The sequence below is a fragment of the Arvicanthis niloticus genome, chromosome 12 (assembly GCF_011762505.2).
Source record: "Arvicanthis niloticus isolate mArvNil1 chromosome 12, mArvNil1.pat.X, whole genome shotgun sequence".
In the NCBI taxonomy this organism is placed as follows: Eukaryota; Metazoa; Chordata; class Mammalia; order Rodentia; family Muridae; genus Arvicanthis; species Arvicanthis niloticus.
Genome location: NC_047669.1, coordinates 22,058,281 through 22,081,914, shown reverse-complemented (window position 1 = coordinate 22,081,914; position 23,634 = coordinate 22,058,281). Strand labels below are relative to the sequence as shown.

General features: G+C 48.2%; 1 protein-coding gene across 2 annotated transcripts in view; it reads left to right on the top strand.

The window, feature by feature from the left end:
* Pdia5 (protein disulfide isomerase family A member 5) overlaps window positions 1-23,634 on the top strand; it is an 82,927-nt gene that overhangs the window by 40,591 nt on the left and 18,702 nt on the right. For both annotated transcript variants that reach the window (XM_034515266.2, XM_076942880.1), the window contains exons 7-11: window positions 310-370; window positions 4,896-4,963; window positions 10,935-11,026; window positions 11,116-11,187; window positions 18,199-18,335. In XM_034515266.2, coding sequence (XP_034371157.1) covers window positions 310-370; window positions 4,896-4,963; window positions 10,935-11,026; window positions 11,116-11,187; window positions 18,199-18,335 — 430 coding nt within the window. The remainder of the gene's footprint in view (window positions 1-309; window positions 371-4,895; window positions 4,964-10,934; window positions 11,027-11,115; window positions 11,188-18,198; window positions 18,336-23,634) is intronic.

The window sequence follows — 23,634 nt, the reverse complement described above, 5'->3', positions numbered from 1 at the left end:
ATGTCTTTAGCTTTTATAGATGGAACTGAAAGTCAGTAGTTGGTCATGGCTACTTCACCTCATCCAGTGATTTGGAAGAACCAGTTGTCCTTTCTGAGAGCCGGTTTCCTTCTCTCTGATTACAGAGTGGTCTAGGATAGGGCACCCCAAGGTTCTTCCATCTCCTGTTGGGCTGTGACTGAGTGTCACATGAATTCTGAAGCATACACCTCTGTGCCTCCTATCACTGGGTTCTGGGGCAAAGGTGGCCTGAGCTTCCCTGCTGTTTTCTTGTGTGTGACCTCTGTTTTTTTTCTCTTTGTGCCTCAGGACTTCAGACGGCTCCTGAAGAAAGAGGAGAAGCCACTGCTCATGATGTTCTACGCCCCCTGTAAGTGAATGCTCCTTGGCCCAGAGTCCACTTAGGCTTTGCTCGTGATGGGCAGCCAGGGTTGCCTAGGACCCTGGTCTCTCCATCTCATGGCCTTCCTTTTAGCCTTTCTGATTGACTCCCATCTTCCTGCTGTCCTCTTCCTCTCTCTGTCCACTGGAATTGGCAGCCTCCTGCCCTCTCCACCCTGAACACTACAGGGTGTCCTGTCTAGTTAGCTGTGCCGTCTTGCACCTCTGGCTCTTGGGTCTGCAGAGTGTGCCCTCTATCTCAGTGTGTGCCGTAGTTCTCCTGCAGCCCTGTCTTAAGCTCTTGGGCTGGCCACTCCTCCCCACCCCAAGCCTGTCTGCCTCTGGGACACCAGCTCCCTCAGCACTGCCTGTGTCATCTGGCAGGAGCAGGGGACTAGGGTTTGAGGAAGTGGGACCTGGAGATTTGGGCTCCATAGCTGTCTGAGGACAGAGGCTGTGAGAAATGACCAGAGGACAGCTGAGGTGGCAGGGGGAAGATTCAGAGTCTGAGGCCAGCTGGCTCCCAGGGAGCTCAATGAGCTTGGCCAAGCTCAACCTCTCTGGCCTCAGTTTCCACACTTGTCAGAGAACAGGCTCCCTCTCCTGCCCCCCACCTTTTAACTGCATTTACAGACTTGAAAATATTTTACATCACCAGCCAGCACTACAAATAAATGTAAATTACATGTAAATAAGCTGAGGCTGTGTCACAAAACCATACTCACCCTTACCACGTGCTGAGTCCGGTACCAGATAAATAGTATATTCTGTTTTATTGAAAAATTGTTTGCTACGCCTGCTGCCCCTGCTGTGGATCAACACACTGTGGCTCCATAGCTTACTGTTTTCATCATAAAGTTTGATCGGAACACAGCCATGTCTGTACATTGGCACACCATCTTTGGCTGCTGGTCACTGATTAAGTACTAGTAACAGAGAAACAATCTCAAGGAAGTACTGTCTAACCCTCCTACGGACTCATACTCCCAACTCTTATCATGATTGGAACCTGATGAGGCTCTGAACTATGACTCGGGCCACACATGCCCTTCTGGAAGCCAGAAGGGATTGTCAGTTGTGGGAGGAAGTTATGTGCAGGAGTTTGAGTGGTGGGGGAGGCTGGCACAGTCTGTGGTGGCATCAGGCTTCTGTTGACTCTTGAAAACCTACCTAACTACCACCTTCCTGGAAGCTCCCTGAGTAGAGGCCCTTGCCCTGTTCTCTCTGCTGTGGGAAACTCTGGCCAGATGCTTCTTTGGGGTTCTGGTGCTTTGCCTGATTGAGCCTGTACTTTGTTCACCGTGACAACATAACAGTCTCTATCCAGCCCCAACCTCCTCGAAAAATCTTCTTGGCCTCAAAGGTGCTTTTGAGTATAGGAAGAGCCCAGTTACGCCATGTCTGAAGTTTTACAACATGGCTCGTTGTGTATTAATGTTCATTAGCAGGTCTCAGCAGTTTTCCTCCCCTCTTTTCTGAGGACCTGATTAATCATTCAGCTGCAGACTGCTTCAGAAATTACCCTTCCTCTTTGGCATCTGGAGGAGTGGGCCTCCTTTGGTTTGCCTCAACCTCTAGGATTCACCACACTGATGAACTGAAACTGGATGTGTGTGTTGCCGGGCAGTGCATGCCAGGAGGCAGGACCGTGGTCCAAGCCACCCAGGGCTCCTGGTAACTCCATCAATCATTTTAAAAGTGCATTCACTAGCACCAGCAGCCTGATGTTTGCGGCATCTGCCCCACCCACTCTCTCTGGCTTCCTGGCAGTGGGCCTGTGTTGCTTGTTGCAGCAGAGGTTGTCTTTAATAATAGACAGCTGAGGCTGGAGGGTTGGGAGCCTCAAAGGTGTCACCAAGCATATTAGTGGTGGGAACGGAAGAAGAAAACTGACTTGCTAAGTTAAACTTCCCACGGAAGGCCAGATTGGACAGCCTCCAAGGTCCCAGGGACCCCCAGCTCCTTTTTGTTATGTGTGTGTGTTTAGTGAAACTAACACAGGCTTTTATTATACCTAGACCGACCCAGCTGCTGTGGCCCCACTCGTGGGATTCACAGCCATCCCCTCGCCCGGCAATCTGTCAGGGCTCTGATCTTGTGATTACACGTGGATGAATAAACCCAGAGACTGTGAGAGCCTTTAGCTGTGACAAGGCATCTGGGTCCCCAGGCCCTGCTGCTTTCTCAGTAAATGTTTGTTCACTGAATTAATGAGAAAGTAAAAAGGCTTGTCTGCTCTGGGTTTGGGGCTTCCAGAGTGATGAGCAGTCTAACCTCGTCCCCTACCTTGCTGTTGAATCCCAGGAAGAGAAGCTTAGGTGGGAAGCATGGTACCAGCTCTGTTTTTGTAGTTAGATTGGAAATGGGGTTAGCCTGGGGTTTCCTGTTCTTTCTCATCACCCCAGGACCTTCTTGTCACAGAACTGTCAGCCTCTGCCCCAGGGACAGCTGGGGGGTACATTTGCTGTAGGCTACAGATGGGCAAGTTGGAAGAGAGGCCACACCTGCCGGGACAGGAGGTCAGATTTGCTCCTGATGGCTGGCTGGGCTGGTGGGCAAGCACACTTAGCATCTGAGAAAGAGGCAGTGAAGTGGAAAAGAGGCACCATATGTCCTCTTTTACTTTCCTCCCAGAATGGTGTTACATCCTTTTACTCCCATGGAAGTAGCTCTCTGTGGATGGGAGCTGACTCATATCCTGTGTTGAACTGAAATGCCCCTTGGGCACTGAGCAGCCCCTACTGGGGCAGGCCCTGCTCACTCTCCTAGTGGTTCAGTACCTGTGGGGCAGGCACTGTCTTCACAGATGGGCATAGCCAGAGTCCCATAACCTTCAAGAGACACAGATTCATTTGCCCAGCATCCGATATCCCTCGGGGGTCAGGGGCAGACAGATGCAGATGGGGTCTTATTCCCTGGAGCAGAGTGTGTCTCTCCTCAGTCTCCTGCTTTCCCTTCCATGGCCAATGGCTTGCCTCTTTCTACTAGAGCACAGCCCTGTTTCTGGTTTCCATAGCAAGGGCAGCGTCATCCCCCAACCTGTGTTGCCACTAAAAGTGTCCATGCTAGAGTGACCAGCCAGCAAAAGAGATCCACTTGTCTTCCCGGGACCATTTCACATACTCATCGTTTGTAGCCTGTGGTAGAGGTTGTGTCTGGGTACCCATCTGTCAGGCAGGAATGTTGGAGAGAAGGCTGTAGGGCATCTGTAGTGCTCTGTCAGTATTTTTTGCATTGGTGTCTCTCCTAGTAGGCTTGTTTTAAGGAAGGGTTGGATGATTCCAGGAAGAGGACAGACACACACAGAGAGAGACAGACACACAGACACTCCTTCCTCTCTCTCCCTTTCTCCCTCTCCCCCTCCCCTTCCCTCAACCTCCCCCCTCTCCTTTTGCTACCTTCTCCCCCCTCTCCCTGCCTCTGTCTGCCCTTGGAAAGTGAGAAGTCCCCTCCCACCTGGATTCTTGGCTTGCAGCCTTCCAAGGTGTGAGCTTGTCAGCCTGCCACCAATCAAGGCATGGCCTTGCTCTTTGAGATGAGAACCCACCTGACTATAGTTCCAGTCAGCCTTGGTTTCTGTGGCCTTCAGATAATACCTCTCAAAGCTTCTCTGCAGCAGGCTAGCTGACAGAAACGGTAACAACTTGGCATGTCACAATTCCTGGTGACGGAGGGAGCTAGACCTTGTGCCCAGTGGGGTTAGTGCAGAAGTGTGGCCTTCTCTATCTGGGTTTAGATGAAGGGGCAAGTTTGTATCAAGCTTGCTCTGAAGCAGTAGTGGATGCTTGCCACAAATCTAACAATGCTGGTGTGGGTGCATGACCACCCCAAGAGAGGAGTATGACCATTCAGCCCATAGAAACCTGGGAAGGCCGAGCCACAGGCTCCTGTGCAGAGCCAGGAAGGCTGGGATTTGTTTTCTTCCTCCTTCTCCATTTGCCAGAAGGAGGAACAGCCCAGAAAGGAGGTAATGTGGCCAAGGCCATTGGCAGCCAGAGTAAAGATTAGTGTCTAAGTCCCAAGTGCTGGCCCTGGCTCTCCCCACCTGCAAGAGCCAGCACCTTTCACGCTGAGGCTGCCTCGAGTTTATTGCTTAATTATGCTTGTAAATGGAAGAGAAAAGAGGCATGAAAGTCCCAAAAGTCATTGTACTCGTAGTCGCAGTTTTTCCTTTCTAGTGGCATTTGACTCTGGTTCATTTGCCATCCCTGGCTGGGTAAGAAGGGCGTCTTTTAGCTGTGAATGTAGGAGGCTGCCCTCAACATCTGTCCTGGCTCCCTGCGTTGCTGTGAAGCTGTTCTGTGCCTGTAAATTCTTTGGCAGCCAGGCCTTTGCTTTCTATCCCATTGGGTTCCACAGGGCCCAGGACAGCCCTGAACTTCCCAATGTATGTGGGGATGGTATAGATGTTTGTGGGTGGCTGCTGGCTTGGTTTGAGGGCTGGGAGGGGAGCTCAGGCTCCGCCATCCTTATAACTGGGTTTGATTTTTTTTTTTTTCTTCTGCCTGTAATAGGGTGCAGCATGTGCAAGAGGATCATGCCACATTTCCAGAAGGCCGCCACCCAAGTGCGAGGCCACACTGTAAGTAAGGCGCTGTGGGGGTTGGTGTTCTGACTTGGGGCCAGGATTGGATGGAGAGGACAGGCTCTGAACTGTGAGGCTACCTCCTGCTGTCCAGGTTGCTTCTGAGACCTGTTGTGTGAAGGTGGAGAACTAACATCACAGTTTTTGGAGAGCAGGAATGTTTGGTACCTGTCAAAGGCCAGTGATGGCATATGAGGAAGGCAGCAAACCAGGGCCAAGGGGCAAGGGCAGAAGCTCCGAAGTCTAGCGTTTTAGGCATGTAGCAGTTGCTGCGGGGTCCATGGCAAAGCAGGTTGGCGGTATTAGGGATACACTGAAGCAGAGCTGTACATGATTTCAGAGCAGCCTCAACGGAAACCATGCTTGCCCTAGGTCTTGGGCTCTATGTTAGGGGGTGGAGTGTGGGGATCAGGAAGCAGAGCAGAAAGCAGCAAACAAGCCCAGACAGGAGAGCTGCAGAACCAAGGCTATGGACAATCCCCAAAAGAAGGAAGGAGAAAAGTGAGTTCCAGGGAAGCCTACTTTTAGGGGACACAGGAGGAGAAACTATTAGGGAAGCAGATCTTCAGAGAAGCCAGAACAAGCAGGATGGTACTGATGTGGGCGTTCAGCTGAGAGGGCAAAATGGGCTGAGTTCTACTACAGAAGGCTCCCTCCTGCCAGTGTGTTCTCTGCTGTGAGTCTGTCTGCTTCCTATACTGAGTAAGGAGCACAGTTGGGTTTTTGTTGTTGTTGTTTTTTTTGTTTTTTTCTTTTTCGTTTTGTTTTGTTTTTTTCAAGACAAGGTTTCTCTGTGTAGTCCTGGCTGTCCTGGAACTCACTCTGTAGACCAGGCTGGCCTCGAACTCAGAAATCTGCCTGCCTCTGCCTCCAAGGTGCTAGGGTTAAAGGCGTGCGCCACCACTGCCCAGCAGGAGCACACTTGTTAAACACTAACTATCTCAGATGCACATAAACATACAGACCTGAGTATGTTTACATTGTCGTGAAACAGAGTCTTCATCTTATAAAACGGAAACCTTGCTCCCAACATAAACTTCCTCTTTGGTCCTCACCCCTACCCTTCCTATAGATCTTTCTGTTTTCTGTTTCCATGATTTTGAGATTAGATTCCCTCATTAAAGTGAAATCATACAGTATTTATCATTTGTAACTGGCTCATTTTGTTTAGCGTGATATCTTCCAGTCCACCTGTGTTGTAGCACACAACACCATTTCCTTTTTAAAACTGTGTAACACACACACACACACATGTACACATACCAGCTGTGTAATACACACATGTACACACACACACCGCTTATCTGTTTAGCGTTCAGCAGACATTTGAGTTGCTTCTAGCTCTTGGCTGTTATGAAAGAGGCTGTGAACCTGGGTGTGCAGATACCTACCCTGCTTTGACTGCTTCTCTGGTATGTTTGTCCATTTCTGCACTTAACCATAAGTAACTTTTTTTTTGGTGGCAGCAAGCAAAGCATCTGCTGCTCTTAGGAGCATGGAAAAATCTATACACCACTCACAGAAGGTTATCAGAGGAGCTATCTCAATGAGTCTGGCCCACATCCCATTATAGGAGATCTGAAGTCTTGAAACAGCATCCCAATCTTTATGGATCAAATTAAGTGGGGATTAGTTCAAAGTCAATGTAAGTGGTATCACGTAGACAAGGGGATTGCCTGCAATCGGGCTGCAGGGTTGATTTACAGGAACCATTGCTTTCTCTGTGACCTCATTCTGGGGCAACACCATGGTCCTACTTGCTTCTCACTACTGAATTTTTAGTAGCTTGCCTGAAGACGTTTGGCCTTGAGGTACATACACATCACTCTAGGGAAATTTCACTGCACAGTCTGGGGGCCTCAATAGATATCATATTTTAAGATTATTTAGCCTGGAGAAAAGACTTAATTACCCACCATGTTCTTCTTCTTGCCTGTGCCCATGTACACTCCAAACTGCTCAGCTCGACTTCCAAACTCTGGAACTGTCAGATAAATAACTCAAACCTCAAATCAGAATATGACTTAACCCGTCAGGTTCAGCCATATGTATTTTTTGAACCTTCCTCAGATACAGTCCCACTGTCCACCTCAGTGTACCCCCAGGGCCCTGCCACACTGCCACGGGACTTGTCTGTGCCCGCACTCAGGCCCACCTCTGTTTCTGCATCATTTCACATTATCATTTAACACATTTATGATCTGTGGGCTTCCTGGAAGCAGGAACTATGTTCAATTCAAGTGTGTTTCCTCAGCACAGGGAATAGAAGGTACCCAGTCCATGCTGACCAGTGGGGGAGTGTAGAGAGTATCACGCCTGGGCTTGTTTCATTTTAGGCTCTGTGTTTATCTAGAATGATATTCTCTCCTTCTAAAGGAATCCAGAGTATTGGTTATTAAGTTCAGGTACTCAGTAAGAAGGAGGCTTGTAGGTTAGGGACTTAGCCCTTGGCTAAGGACTTATACCAGGTTGTTCTGTGAAGTTGGCCCTGAAGCATACTTGTGTTCTGGGGGGACCTCTTCTTTCTTCCTGAGCCCAATCTAGAGATCTAAAAATTTCCCCTTCTAGTTCCACCTATGACCTGAGGTTCTCACCTGTGGGTCACAACCCCAGGGTGAGGTGTTGAATGATCCTTTTAGAGGAATCACCTAAGACCACTGGTGTTATGATTTGTGTATGCTCAGCCCAGGGAGTGGCACTATTAGGAAGAGTGGCCCAGTTGGAGTAGGTATGTCACTGTGGTGTGGGCTTTAAGACCCTCATCCTAGCTGCCTGGAGGCCAGTCTTCTGCTAGCAGCCTTCAGATGAAGATGTGGAACTCTCAGCTCCTCCTGCACCATGCCTGCCTGGATGCTGCCATGGTCCCACCTTGATAATAATGGACTGAACCTCTGAACCTGTAAGCCAGCCCCAATTAAATATTGTCCTTTTAAGAGTTGCCTTGGTCATGGTGTCTGTTCACAGCAGTAAAACCCTAGCCAAGACAATCGAAAACCACAGACACCATTACAGTTCCTAATAGTAGCAAAATTACAGTTATGAAGTAGCAACGAAAATAATTTTATGGTTGGGGGTTACCACAACATGAGGAACTGTATTAAAGGGTTGCAACATTAGGAAGGTTGAGAACCACTGACCAGTGACATTATCAAAAAACGGGGAAGCTTATCCTTAAATTTAGCAGTGGAATGAAGGCCTTGTATGAGTTATCTCTGCCCAGGGCATCTGTCGTATAAACTCATGTTTCCTTTCTTGTGTGTTTTCTTGCTTGAGGTTTGTTTTATTCCGTTTCTACTTTAGTTTATTAGGAAATTGGCTTTTGTAACATTCTGTCTTTTCACTAGCTACTTAAAGTGGGAAAAGCCCTGGTTTCTGGGCTGGGACTCAGTGTATAGTAGTACCTTCCCAGAAGCCAGACACAGGACTGGAGGACTGAGCAACCCAGAGGTGTTGATTGCTTTCTGCCTTTGCACACAGAGCATAGCGGGGCTGATATAGACTTTGCACTTCAGGAATCAAACTCTTGCCCTCCCCACTGCTAAAATCCAGCTGGTCTAGGGCATCCAGCCTCCTTCCTCTCCATCTCTGTCATCTTTGAGTTCCTTTGTCTGGCTGTGCCTGTGGTAAAGGTCAGAAGTTGTCTTCTGCTACGAAGCTTGGGAGGTGTCCAACCTGATGATGTCATACAGGAAGTCACGCCAGGTCAGCAGGCATATGCCCCCTTTGCCATTTTCCAAACTCAAACCTGACCCTTCGGCGCTGTCATTGAGCAGTGGTGAGTCACGAGCATCAGTCCTCCCTGCTGGCAACTAATTGACCGTACTCAGCTCAACTGCTCTCTGGTCTGACTGCATAAGTGTGCTTCCCCTCCCGGCCTTGCCCTTATCCAAGATCCAGCTGGGCCTTTGAGCATCTCCAGTTTCTTGTTAGCCTTGGCCACGATGGGCCAGAGTGGATATGAAACCAAAGTGGAACAGGCCTGGTAAGAGACTTACATAGGTCAGGCTTAGTCTGACACTCAGCCATTGCCTAGCCGGGAGTTCTTGAGTGAGCTTCTGAGCCTTGGATCCTCCATTGATCTAGGTCTGAAAAGGGAATGGGGAGGATGCTAGCCCACTGGGTGGTTTTTGTCTAAACGGAGGAATGAATCTTTAATGGTACCACACAGTAGGGAATAGGCACCTTCAGCAATCAGTTGGGGACCAGAATGCCCAGACAATGCGAAGGCAATGTGTGCTCTGGAAATGTGAGCAGATTATAACCTTCGTAATATTAACAAAAACACTGAGTTCATCTTGAGTTTAAACAGATTTTAATTTTGTCTCTTAATCATCAAAGCCCACAAGTTGCTGCAGATGAGGAAACTGAGGTACAAGAGAGGCAGCTGAGCCTTGTTAGAGGAAATGTGTAAGCTAGGAGGAGAGTTTGGACTGCGGCCTCGTGTCTGTCCAGAGCTCATGGTGCATACTACTCCAAGCCTCTGGGGAGGTGGGAGGAGGAGGGGCAGAAGGAGGAAAAAGGGGGGAAGGAGGAAGAAGAGGAAAGAGGAAGGAGGAGGATGAGGAAGAGGAGGAAGAAGATTATGCACGCTTTGCAAGGTGTCTGAGTAGGCAGACAGGCCAATTTCCTTCCTGTGCAGAAATTTTAGACTGTCTTCTTCCTTGGTAAATAAAAAAAATCTAGAGCCTAGCAGGTGTACAATTAAGAGATTTGTAAGAAAGTAGGATTCAGAATGGAGACAGGGAGCATATGGGCTGAGTACAGAGTTGGGTTCCTGCCTGCGTTCAGTAGGATTGTAAAGTTTGGTGCGGAGACGCATGCGATGAAAGAAGAGGATGTGCGCTGTGAATCTTGTGGCAAATGTGCAGTGATGTGAAGGAGATCAATTAGACAGGAAGAAAGAGCCTTGAAGTAGACAAATATTACTGGAACAGACCGAGTCAATCTGGGGAGTGGAGTGAGCACGGCGGCTTTTAGAGAGCTCCAGGGCTTCTGCTCAGTGTTCTTTACAACATCCCACAACGGATTGGCGGGGAAACCCTGGTGAATTAGCAAGCACGTCTATGTTTGCTGTATGCCAGGCACTAAGCTAGGTATTTAAAACACTTCGAAAGAAACACACAGCTGCTTCTGGGGCTGAAGGGGCTGAAGGCACAGTCAGTACGACAGGACAATTAAGGCTTGTAGGAAATAAGGACTCTTGACATCATGGAACACCAGTTTGTGTTTAAAATCTTTGACCTGGCTTGTCACCTTTTGTTCTCTTAAGAGGTCTGTCATAGTCACATCACCTACACTTTTTGAACAAGGACCCTAAGGGCGGCCGAGTGACTTTCCAGAAGCCACACAGCTCATAATGGATACAAACACTAGGATCAAGAGAGAATATCTTACATATTGTATGGATGTATCACCTGTCAATTTAAAACCCTACGGCCTATAGGAAAGGGTAGAATAGAAGGTGGGGCATCTGCGAGGCAGAAAGAATTCTGGGATAGAGCAGGTAGGGGAGATTCGCCTTGGAAGATGTGACCAGACGGACATGTGGTACCTGAGCACAGGTAACCAGACATGTGGCAGAATGAAGATTAGAATACATGAATGAGTTCATCTAGTTCATCTAAGTTATGATGATATATCAATCATCTTCTCGTCAGGGAAGAGCCTAGCTATGTGGCCAGGGTATTTGTAAATATATTTTGAGTCTGAGTCTTAATTCTGGAACCCTGGGGGTGGGAGGAAGAACCAGGCCAAACTTCTACATTCTTGTGGAACGGCCATCTGGAGGGCAGCCCGAGAACCCAGAGGCCTGGCTTTTGCAAAGCTCTCCATGGTTGTTTGGGCTGGTTCAGACAGCCTTGTTACCCCGGTTGCACACCACCTTACAAGGCTTTGTCCCATGTGTCATCTTCCAGTATGACATCCAGCCAGGCCACACATGGTTAGAGACCAGTCTCTATTCTTTCAGGTACTGGCTGGGATGAACGTCTACCCCTCAGAGTTCGAGGACCTCAAGGAGGAGTACAATGTACGCGGCTACCCTACCATCTGCTATTTTGAGTAAGTCTCCAGATCTCTTCTGGAGTGCGCTGCCCCCTGATGGCATTGGTGTCCCTCGCTGAGCCTCTCTGTCTCTCTGCCTTTCACAGGAAAGGGCGGTTTCTGTTCCAGTATGAGAACTATGCGTCCACGGCTGAGGACATCGTGGAATGGTTGAAGAAGTGAGTTGGGCATTTGTGTTTGGGTCCATCAGGGAGTGGGTTGGGAGCATCTGCAGTGCTAAGGGCAGCCCCTCATTCAAAGGGCTGTGCTGGAGAAGAGGTCAAGGAGGGAGAAGACTGATTGATATATTGCTTGCATGGCTGGCTTTCCCTTGGGGATCTGTGGTAGGGAGTGCAGAAGCTATGAGGATTTTCTGAGCTCTTGACCTGTGGTGATGGGGCCTTTGTTGAGTCCCCGCCTCTCTCTCTTTCTTAATGGGGATAGGATGTGTAACCTGCTGATTGCCTCAGCATAGTCAAGTCCGAAGTCTTCCCTTTCAAATTGATCTCTCCCCCCACCCACCCCCCCCAAACCATGTGATGGATAGAAGTTTTTCTCACCCTGCATGTCAAGTTTGAGAGAGTTCAGTAGAGGTCTCTCTGAAAATAGGACTGTCACTTGAGTGCTTATTTAAAAACAACACTGTATCAGATGCTGTGAAGCTTCTCTGGGAACATTCTAATGCCTTCGACTCTGAGACACCCCTTCCCGACCCTGCTTCGTGGCAACCTCAATCCCTGTTTGATAATATGATTAGATCTCTGGGCATCAAATCCTGCAGTTCTGCTGGCCCCATTTCTCATCTTAGCGAACATGAGCAGGTCTTGTCTGTCGCCCCACTGAGCATTCCAGTCTTCCTAACTTAAGCCTAACCTCCCCAGAGCCTTCCTGGAGCCCTCAGGGTACCCCTCCCTGGTGCCCACCCTGCTCTCATGTGTGGTTATTTGTGCATACATGTAGGAATGGCAGTTACAGTTTGGAGGTTCTGCTTTGTGGCAGACCCCATTGGAAACACCCGGTAGAGCTTCTTGTCCAGTACTCACTGTAGGACTGACAGGAAGGTTTTTCTCTTGTTTCATGGCAGAGTTAATGTAGGCAGAGGGATAGAGCAACTTGCCTGAGATGGTAGGTGGCAGGACAGCTGACCCAGCTCCCCAGGAGACGCCCTGGGATCCCATTCAGAGTTCATCTTTTCCTCAGTCACCAGCTCATTAATATATATTGGCATCTTTACCTTGGAAACCCCGAGTGCAAACCCCAGGGTTAAAGAATTAGTTATTAATTAGAGGTTCAGGACATGTATTTTCAGAAATTGTGAAAAGGATGGATTTTTGTATTACAAAACAAAACTCTAAGGATTTCTGTTCGAGTCCTGAAGGTTGAGACCCTGTCTCCCTGAACTCCCAGGAGCCCAGGAGATGAAGCACCAGTCCACCTGTGTTTGCATAGCTTTTATCTTTTGGAAGCATTTCCACAGTCCCTGTCAACTGCTTTATTTTCAGCCCCTGCCTGGGAAGGCCATTCCCTGCTACTACACTTCATTGTCTTAACCCCAGCCTTCGCTTTCCTATTTCCCTTCTTCATTTGATAATAAGCGTGTACTCCCCTACAGCCTGACATATCTCCGTCCGCCTTGGGAAAAGGTTTCAACAAATAGCAATCTCATTTGTCACCAGAGCATAAAATCTGCCCACTTCCCTCCTCTGTCTCTAACCTTTTCTCATTTCAAAACACCCTCACCTCTTTCTCTCAAAGGATAAGGTTTTGTTTGCGGGTGGGGGATGGGGTGAGGGAGATGCGTTCAGAGCGGACAGCTATCCTAGACATGGGGTTTTCTCATCAGTGGAGGTTGCTGTCTCCACTAGAGCCTGCCTGCCACCTATCCCCCAGCCTCTTTGCCTCTCTATAGCCCCCACCCCTCATCTCCCACCCCACTGACCTGATCTGCCCACTTCCAGGGCTGCCTGCCTGGAGCACTTCTGACCATGCCTTTTTCTTCTCGCCTCCTTTCTTCTCCTTGGGGTCAGGAGCCCCTGCTGTCAGCCTGATGTATCTGTAGTCTCAAGATGAGAGAGGAGGTTCGAACTATCAGGAAGGAAAAATTGACCTCCTTGAAGCCACACTGTAGACAGATGTGAGCACTCAGTGATGGGGCACACCGCAGTGCCTTCCCCAAGTAGGAAGAGACAGGTCACTTCTTTCAAGACATGCTGACCTCATGCCCCAACAAGCATCAGCTATATTCCTGTGTTGCCAACTGATGTGTTTATAGAAAGATAAAGAGATAGAGAGTATGTTCTATGGGTGTGTGTGTGATGAGGTATGGGGGAAGGGGATGTCTCAGTGGGGCCCATGCTGAGGCATCCCTTCCCCCTGAGGAATTAGCCACACACCTCAACCATACACCGGTATAGTATAGAATAGAATTTATTCAGGGCATGGGGAGAGGAGCCAGGAGGGTAGTAGAGGCAGAGAGAGAGAGGGGGGGGGGGAGGAGGGGGCAAGCATCCCCTTTTATAGTGGGCCAGGCCTGCCTGGCTGTTTCCAGGTAACTGGGGGCGGAGATTAGACAGAATGCTAACACCTTGAATTTTTAAGTGTTTTTCTGAGTTTATGGTTTTCAAGTAAACTGTTTCTCATAGAAAAAATACTTTTAAAGCGTGATGGGAAAGTACTTCTGTGCCCTATTACCCAGAAATATTTGGGTGAATTTCCTTCTAGATTTTCCATGTGTGTACCCAGCTCCATGTGTGCTTCCTCCTTGTCTCTTGTATTTTAAGTCTTTACGGGTTCTCTTAATCTTAGAGGACCTCATCTTTCCCACCACCCTGGTGCTGAGCTGTTCTCCAGGGTCTCTGTACAGCTGAGAGGTAAAAGATCAGGGTATATCCATCCTGGCTGTTTCTTCCAGTGATGTCCAAAGCCCCAGAGAGAACCTGCTCTCCCTAGAATCAGGCCTGGCATCTGTGGGCACAAGGGCTCTGGAGTGGACACTCACCAGAGTACCTGCACCCCTCTTCATTCTAGAGGTCTCATCACTTCTGATGAGTTGGGGGTGGCAGGCAGGTAGGGGGGTTGTAGACAGTCGCCCATTTTGGCCTAGCCATACACTTAAGCCTTTGTCTACTAACCAGAGGCAAACTGAATTAGCAGACACCAAGTGTTGTTGCCTCCTGCTGCTCCAAGTTGCATTTCTATGTCTGTGACTCACACATCTCCCTCAGATTAGCTTATGGGTGGCCTTTTCAGTCCAGGAGAGCCTGTCTTATCTTCAGAGCACCTGAAAGTATCAGAGTCCTGGAAGGGTACTAAGGACACAGTAATCATGCCCCAGCAATTACCCATGGTGTCCTTTACCTTACTGTTCTTAGTTTTTAAGTTGTGTGTATTTGTAAGAGTGTGGTGTGTGTGTGTGTGTGTGTGTGTGTGTGTGTGTGGTCTGTGCAGGTACAAATGCACATACAGAGGCCAGAGGAGATGGTGATTGTTTTGCTGTATCACTCTCTGCCTTATTCCCTTGCAAAAGGGTCTCTCAACACATCTAGAGCTAGGCTGGCAGCTAGCAAGCCCCGTGAGTCGCCTGTGTCTACCTTCCAGAATACTGGAATGAGATCATGCCTAGCTTCTTTTAGGGGCTCTGGGTATTTGAACCCAGATCTTCACACTTGCACACTAACTTTTATCCATTGAGCTATCACCCCAGCCCTTTGCCTCATTTTGGGTTCATGTTATCCATGATTATCTAGAAATGTCTAGGTAGTCTTCTGTAAATTTACAGAGCATCTCCTGCCTGTTGTCTGTCTGGAAGAACCCGAGAAATAACTGTAAAAGGCCAGCGAGAGGTCCACTGTCCAGTAGATGTTTTAAGTTAAAGTTGCTTACCTAGGCTCCTGCGGTCATGGGTGTAACAACTGCTCTCACCACTGCTTCTGTTGTCTGCTGAGGAGAGTTACACAGGGCTCTTTGGAGTTTCTACTGGTTGGTGTTTATTCTCTTCAGAGATATAGAAAGTAAATTATAATTTCTTTATTCAGAGAGCCTTTTAAAATTTTGTTTGTTTGTTTGTTTGTTTAGCTAGTAAGTTAGTCTTTGAGACAGAGTCTCACTGTGTCATCCCAGCCTGGCACTCACTATGTAGACCAGGTTGGCCTGGAACTCACAGGCATCCGCGCGCCTCTGTGCTCCTTAACCGTGTTTCTTCACTGTTTATTCAGCGGGCTTTATTAGATGTCTGTTGTGCATCAGGCATAAGATACAGGAAGGAGAGGGAGAGCCTGTTTGTGGAGAGCTGGCTGCCTGGGAAGGCAGACCTTGGATAGCTCCTTCTGCATTCTTGCAGGCACTCTGTGCACTTTTCTGCTTACCCGCTCTTTCCCGCACATTCTCCTACTACGAAGCCCCTCCTGCAGTGCTCTCCTGAACATAATCCCCCAGTTGTCAGTGGCATGTGTGCTCCTCACGATCAGTTCTAGTGACACCTCCATTTTAGCGCAGCTGTACCCTGACTTCAAGGGTGTGGCTCCTGCTGCCAAGGTGATTTTTTTTTCCTACCTCCAGAAATTGTAGCAACTTCTTTTCTTTGCTTTGTATTTCCTGTTGTTTTCACTTCAGTGGGATTATACTTTCAGAACAAAACAAACCCCTTTGTGGTTTTAGGGTAGTCTCTAAAGTGGAAGCCTCTCAGGCTCTTTCTTAACAGGCTGCCAAGACATAGCTTTTGTATCTCGTGTTGTTGGGTTCTCAAAAACCCTGGTTGAGTTTTTTAAATTACTTTGATTTTTTTTTTTAATAGAGTACATTCATATAACATTTTTAAAAATCTAATAAGATACTTAAGTATACCTTGAAAAGCTTTTACTTCTGCCTTTTTCTCCCTTCATGTTAGCCCTGCCACACCTAGAGGTAACAGCTTCTGCTTGTTTCTTGTAAAGTCTCAAGAGTCTTTTTTCCTGGCAGATGAAAACAGGAACATTTTACCTCCCTTCTTTATACAAGCGCTAGTAAATTATAGATTGCTGTGTGCCAGCAGTCTGTCCATGCTACTGTGAGAAGAATACGCATTCCTCTTCGGGTGCTCAGCCCTCCCCTAACGGAGATGGTTGACAGTGTACCTAACCCTCCCCTACTGAGGCACACTCCTTAAGCCTGCTCTCTGCATAGCACATCACCTGCTATAGATATCATTTTAAGATTAGCTTCTTATTATTATTGAAATAGAGCCTTACTGTGTAGCCTTGGCTGGCCTGAACTTGCTGTGTAGACCAGGCTGGTCTCGAATTTATTAAGATCTGCCTGCCTCCGCGGGGATTAAAGTTGTTGCTACCACATCCGGTTGATGTACATATTCACTTGGAATCGTGGCTTGAGCCCAGATATAAGAAACTAGATATCATGGAACTAGTGCCTGGCTGGTGATTTCCCAATGCTTTAATCTGCCACCAGTACTGCCTTGTTAAAGAATTCAGGGATTACAACCTGTGTCCCAAGTCAGGTCCTACCTCCCATCCTCAATAAGCCAATGAAAGAGCCGAATTAAAAGTGGAAAGCAGACTAATGTGGTGATACACACCTTTAATCCCAGCACTCAGGAGGCAGCAGCAGGCTGATCTCTTTGAGTTTGAGACCAGCCTGGACTACATAGCAAATTCCAGGATGCTGAGACTACATAGTAAGACACCGTCTCAAAAATAAAAACAAACAAAAGTAAATGAGTGGGAAACAGAAAAGGGAGAGGTTTTTGTTTTTTCAATGTGGCCCCTTTGAGAAGAGGGACCAAGGGATTTAGCAACCTCCCCAACTCTCTCTTTGGAGTTCTGATGTGAGATGGATGTTTGAATAGAAGGCTAAGGATACTTTGTAAACAGTCCTGGTCAAACTTGGTCCTGCCAACTTGACCCATCATCATTTGAGCTTCAGTCTGTATTGAGAACTGTGTGAAATCTCTTTCAGGGAGCCTGGTTCCTCTTCCAGCTAGCACCCTTCCCTTTTCCCTGGCATGAGATTCCAGAGAAATTCTTGTGTCTCTGGACTCTCTTATTCAAAGTCTTGTAGTCAGATTGGGAGACTCAAGAATATCTCTTTAGGAATCCTTACTTTTGCCAAACCAGTTACAATCTGACATCGAGTAAGCAAAGTAACCAAAGGCTTTTCCACTCTCTTTCTGGAGACCAGTGAGACTGAGGCTTTTAGGGCAGCTCAGTCCACAGAGCCAACATAGCCTCCATAGACTCTGAACCCAGCTTTTGCTTCTGTGTGAGCCCGTTGCTCTCTGATTAATTCTCCAGCTCTGACTGCTGGAGCTCTATAATGTCCCCTGCTGTAGGCACTTACAGGCAGGGAACAATGCTTGTCTTTTCACATTTGTCATCCAGAGGGTTTTTTTTCAAAGCTGTGGTTGAGGTGCTTTGGCAAAGGTACTCAGCAGTAGAGCGGCAGGGATCTTATGTCACCAGCCATCCTGGCAGGAAGCTGGTACCTGGGAACCTTCCCTCTACTTAGCACTAGGGGAGACACCAATGTGTGGTTCTCTGTGGAGCAGATAGGCTCCTGAAAGATCAGGTAACTGCCAGAGTTTTGCAGCCAGGGAGTTGACGAGGGCTCTGAGAGTGCCAGCAATGTCTGTTCTTAGCCTCTAGAAGGATTGGTAAGGTAGTGCAGATTCTGGCAGGGTGTATACCACCAACCTGGTTTCCTACTGGCTCAGTGGTTACCCCTCCCCTCCCTCTATTCACGTCTCTGTTTGCTCAACCAGAGCACTCCTTCCTGTGCGCTGGCCTCACTCCTTCCCTCCTCCTGTGTCCTACCAGTGGGTGGCTCAGAGCAGGACATCCAGCTTCCACAGTGGCCACTGTGCACCATTGCTGTTTGCTCGTGCCAGCTTGATGGAAGTTTGCACTACCTTGAAAAAGCTATCAAACCCTCCTGGGGAAAATAAGATTCCCTGAGCGGTCTCAGAAAGCTGTAGCAAACAACCACCATGCACACTGGGTATCAGCTAAGTACCTTTCTGCTTGGGGAGGAGGCAGAGATGGGCAGGGCAGTCCCTCTCCATCCATCTCCAGGTCCAGTTTCCAGTGTAAAAGTATAAAAGGCCTTGATGTGGGAGCTATGTGTCCAGGGGGCTGGATTTTGTAAGGGCTGTTCAGACCCCAGGGCTTGCTCTGAGCTCTGCCTGTTTTTTGGTCTTCCAGTCCACAGCCGCCACAACCCCAGGTCCCCGAGACTCCCTGGGCAGATGAGGGCGGCTCCGTTTATCACCTGACCGATGAAGACTTTGACCAGTTTGTGAAGGAGCACTCCTCTGTCCTCGTCATGTTCCACGCCCCATGTGAGTGGAACGCTGCCGCCCCTACCTCCTCAGTCCTCAGAGTAGGACACTGCCTTGGGACTTGTTAGATAGGAAATGCAGTGGGAACTAGCATGGGGTCTATCCTCAGCTCCTGCACCTGCCCTGTATCTCCATCAGAATGGCACAAAAGTCCTGATCAGGGGCTAGAGAGATGGCTCAGAGGTTAAGAGCATTGACTGCTCTTCCAGAGGTCCTGGGTTCAATTCCCAGCAACCATATGGTGGCTCATAACTGTCTGTAATGACATCTGGTGCCCTCTTCTGGCCTGCAGGTGTACATGCAGGCAGAAAACTACATAATCAGGCCACAAGTGTCCCTCAGCAGAACTCAGTAAAGCTCCATATCCCTCCCCCTCCTTCCCTCTTCCCTCCCTCCCTCCCTCCCCCCCTCCCCCCCAAGAACTGAGTGTCCTCCCTGAAGCTAGCAGGGGCTGAGGAGTCAGACTGGGTATGTCCTTAGATACTAGAGCAGTACTGGCCCTCCATTTACCTAGGGAGAGTCCAGGGTACAGAGAGGGCCTGCCCTTGCTTGGTAGCTGAGCAGGCAATGAGGCCAACATCTGGAGTGCCCCCTGCTGCTTCATCCGTCCAGTCTCAGACTGTGATGATCATAGAGAGTCCCAGTCTCTGGTGCTCTCAAGAATGGCTGTGTAGCTTCGAATCTTTCTGAGCCCGCGCCCTCTCTGCACTGTGGAGAACAGAGGTTGAATAGGCAGCTTCCGGAGGAAGTAGCTTCTCCTGGAGAGGGAGTGCAAGGTCACGTGAGAGCAAAGGACGGCAGCCCTGTGTGTAGTTTTCAGGGTCTTCTGGGAAGGGCTGGCCACACGCAATGAGATGAGCTGAATGGCCTGGGACTAGGTCTGCGCATGCATGTGTGAGGCGCTCTGCCCTTGTAGCCTCCTGCCCCGAGTTGGGCTCAGTGCTTATGAGTGAAAAAAGTTATAGAGAAGAAAAAAAAAAAACCCAAGAATTCCGTGCTTCACAGATGAGTGCTGGAGTTGCAGTGTCACAGTGTGAGAGGGAGGAAGGAATAGAACTGTAGACACACTCCACGGGGAGGGGGAGAGTGGTTGGTTAATCCTGTGGGCGGAAGGTGCTCATGCTAACAGAGTGGCTTCCGGATGGGTCATCTTTCATCTTACCTGCAGGGCACCAAATGAGTGCGATTAGCACGGACCTGCAGATAAGATCTTCACAGATTGCTCACTGCTTGTGAGTCCAGGGCTGTGTGGGTCTTTGGTGGCCATTGAATGGGGATGGGAGGGAGGGCAACAAGGTCTGGCCTGATCCCTTGAGGGGCTGTTTCTATGAATTCCCCTAACAGTTTATGTTCTTTCTTTCTTTCTTTCTTTCTTTCTTTCTTTCTTTCTTTCTTTCTTTCTTTCTTTCTTTTTCTCCTTCTCCTTCTCCTTCTCCTTCTCCTTCTCCTTCTTCTTTTTTTTGGTTTTTTGAGACAGGGTTTCTCTGTGTATCTCTGGTTGTCCTGGAACTTACTCTGTAGACCAGGCTGGCCTCGAACTCAGAAATCCGCCTGCCTCTGCCTCCCAAGTGCTGGGATTAAAGGCGTGCACCACCACTTTTCTTGAAAGTCCCAAATTCATCCAGATGGTGCTGGTACATGCCTTTAATGCCAACACTTGGGAGACAGAATTAAAGGTTAGCCTGGTCTACAGAGTTCCAGAACAGCCAGGCCTACACAGAAAAACTCTGTCTGAAAAAGAAAAAGAAAGAAAGAAAGAAAGAAAGAAAGAAAGAAAGAAAGAAAGAGAGAGAGAAAACCAAAAAGAACCAAACCAAAAAAGCCAAGTTTTTGAGAATACAGAAGAGTTTCCTGTGGTTTGTTTCTAGCTCTAGAAAACCGACAAAAAGCTCAAAAACATTTCTTTTTCCTAAGACTCTTTAGGCTTGAGGTCTTGTTTAGCCCTAATGCTTAAGGACAGTGTCAGAGGAGCAAAGCAAGACGACACACTTCTGTAATCCCAGTCCCTGGGGGAGTTTGAGGTGAGCCTAGGCTACAGAGTGAGACCTTACGGGGTGGGGATGGGGGGGGGGGGGCTTAGTTAAGGGTATGCTAATCCTTCCTTCCCTCCCAGCTAGCCATACAGACACTCTGGTGCAGCTGATGCCTGGGCAGTCATTGAACAGTAAGCACCTATCCAGACCCTCTGCATGGGCTAGCTGTAGTCACTTGGTTTGCAGCCAGGTTTGTCCTGTGGGCCTCACTCTCCAGGAGCAAGATTGGGCCTCTTGGGGAGGACAGTGCAAATGTAAGCAAAGGGCTGAGAGAGGTGTAGGCTCGTGTGTTGGCAGAGCCTGGCTTTGCAGCCCTGGAGTGTCTTCTCCTTTGCCATGTAAGACTTAACCCCCTGTGAAGGACTTAGCATGAAAAGTTGCATGGTAGAAGTCCAGCTCTAGGCCCTCTTCAGCCCTCGGAGGACAAAACAGGGTCTGTAGAAGGCACATCAGGTACCGGCTATTGCTGCGTTCCAGTGCCTTCTGTGTTTGTGCCAAATTCTAAACAAGAAGTCAGATGGCTGTCACTCACTTTCTTTCCCTGTCATTTCCTTCCTTCCATCCATTCTTCTTTCCTCCCTTCCTTCCTTCCTTCCTTCATTTTTCCCCTTTCCTCCCCCCCCCCCCTTTTAAAGGCAGGGTCTGTAGCCCAAGCTGGCCTCAGATTTTCAGTACAGTCAAGAATAACCTTGAACTTCTGACCTTCCTGTCTCCATCTCTCAAGTGTGAAGGTTACAGGCATATGCTACCATGTCTAGGTCTGTAGTTCAAGGGGTCAAACCTAGGGCTTTCTGCATGTCAGTCAAGCAAGCTCCCAGTTGAGCCTCATGTCCCAGCCCCTTTGTTGGTTGGTGTCTGCATCTCTCCTGGGATACCTGGGGGAAAAGTACCTCCATGGTGTGGAGAAATATTAATGACCAAGAAAACAGAACTACTTCCAGTCCATTTCCAGATGTGACTACTCCATTTGGAGGCATCATTTTGCTAATATTTTCATTTTGATTTTTCTCTCTTTAAAATAATTTTTTTGGTTTATTTTATATGTATAAGTATTTTGCCTGCCTGCATGTATATGTACATGCAGAAGACCAGAAGAGGGTGTTGGGTTCACTGATACTGCAGTTACAGACAGCTGGGAGCCACCATATGGGGGCCAGGAACCAAACCCAGGTCCTCTGCAAGGACAGGAAATGCTCTCCACTGCTGCGTCACGTCTCCAGACTCCTTTCCCTTGCTTTTAACTTAACTTACAGTAAAACCGGCCTTTTTGTCAGCACATATATAGATTTGTGTAACATCATGCCCTAAAAGCCTTTCTGCTGCTGCTGCTGCTTTTCTAATTGCACAAATAATTTAAGAATAACGGTAATGCCTTCTGCTGCTGTTGTTGGCAATGCAGAGCTCACGGGCTGCAGAGGATTCTGATGCAAACAGTGGGAAGCCCCCTCTCCACCCCAGGGTTGGACCCCAGCATCACCACCTCTCTCTGCAGTTCTTCATCTACATTATAGAATTTTCTTTTCTTCTTCTTTTTAATTTTAAGATGAGCAGGGACATTCTTTATCTATTTGATTTGACTGTTTTCACTTACCAGTCGGTTCTGATGTTTTCTTGTAGATATAAGTGTTGACATTTAAATCTAAGCAGAGTATTGTGTTATAATTTGAATATGCCATAAATTTTAAACAAATCCCCTGGTGATAGACATTTGTCCTCAATTCTTCACTCTTCAAACAGCACAGGAAACATTTCTGGATGTTACGTTAGAGGTCACATCTAAATATTTAGGATTAATTGACAACGTGAAGTTGCTTGCCATGGATAGACTGGTTTTGGAACTTGTTTAGAAACATCAGAAATGTTTTACTGTACCTTTACGGATGTGGCAGAGTCAGACCCCTGGCAACCTTGGTGCTGTGTTTGTGGTTTAAATGAGAATGTCTTACCAGCATGGTCCCTCGTGCATCCTGGTCCATCAGGGTAGGTGTATGCAGTATGATCTTACCAGTGGAAGTAGGGCTGGAGGTAGGTTCTCGGATTTTAAAAGCCACTGGTCATTCCCAGTTTGCTCATTGAATTCTGCTGTGCTTTGAGAGCTGAGCCCTTTTCTCTCTCAGCTCCTCACCTTGATGATGGTGATGGTGACAGTGACGGTGACGGTGATGATAGACTCTACCCCTCTGCGACCATAGGCTCAAACAAACCTTTCCTTTTATAAATTGTCCTAGTCATGATGTCTTATTACAGCAGGAGTTGTAAGCCAAGACATGGTTTGAATCTGAAATGTCCCTCACAGCTTCATGTTTTGTAGGCTCATTCCCCAGCTGATAGCAGTGTTTGGGGGGAAGCTGTGGGTCCTTTAGGAGGCTGGGATCTAGCAGTTAGAAACAAGCTACTGAGGGTAAGCCTTTGAAAGTTAACCACCAGGCCCTTCATTCTGGCCTTCCTCTCTGCATCCTGGTCCATCATGATGTGAACAGCCTCCTTCCCACATTCCCACTGCCATTAGTGAGGCTGACCTATGAGACTTTCCCTTCAACAATGGGCCAAAATTCCTGAGAACTGTGAACCAAAAGAAGTCTTCCTTCCCTTAGGTTGTTTTCTGTTACAAATTGAGGTTAGTGCAGAAGGAACAGATACAGGCAGATACTTCTGGCCTTTGGTATCCCTACTAAACTCAACAACGGGCAGCTTGCCTATAACTTTCCTTGCACTGAAGACACTAAACACCCTTTTATGGGGTAACCTGCTGTGTTAATCAACTTTCCATCACTGAAAACATTCCTAATAAAAGCCAGATTAAAAAGAGGGGAGGCTAATGGTTTCAGTTGTGGCAGTCCATGGTTACTTAGCCCTGTTGCTTCTGGGCCTCTGTCAGAGCAGAACCACCATGGCAGGATGCACGTGGTGGAGGAGGCTGAGTTAGACAGAGAAAGCAGGGAAAAGAAGGGACTATACCCTTTAAGGGTGTGTCTCCAGTGACCTTCCTCCTTCCGGTATATCTCACCTCCAGGAGTTTCTGCATCTTTCTATAACACCATTGGCTGGGCACTTGAGGTTTTGGGGGGCATTTAAGAACCAAGCCAGTGCTCCACCCTTTCAAGTGTCTTCCATGAAAACAACCCTAATCATACCCTTTGCCCACTTCCCACTGGGCTGTCTTTTCTTTTCACCCAGAGCTCTATCATCGTGGGTGTTAATCTTCATCCCTTTATGTGTTTCCTCTGCATCCCTGATGTTCTCCCTTAGTCTTTAGCTTGTTTCTG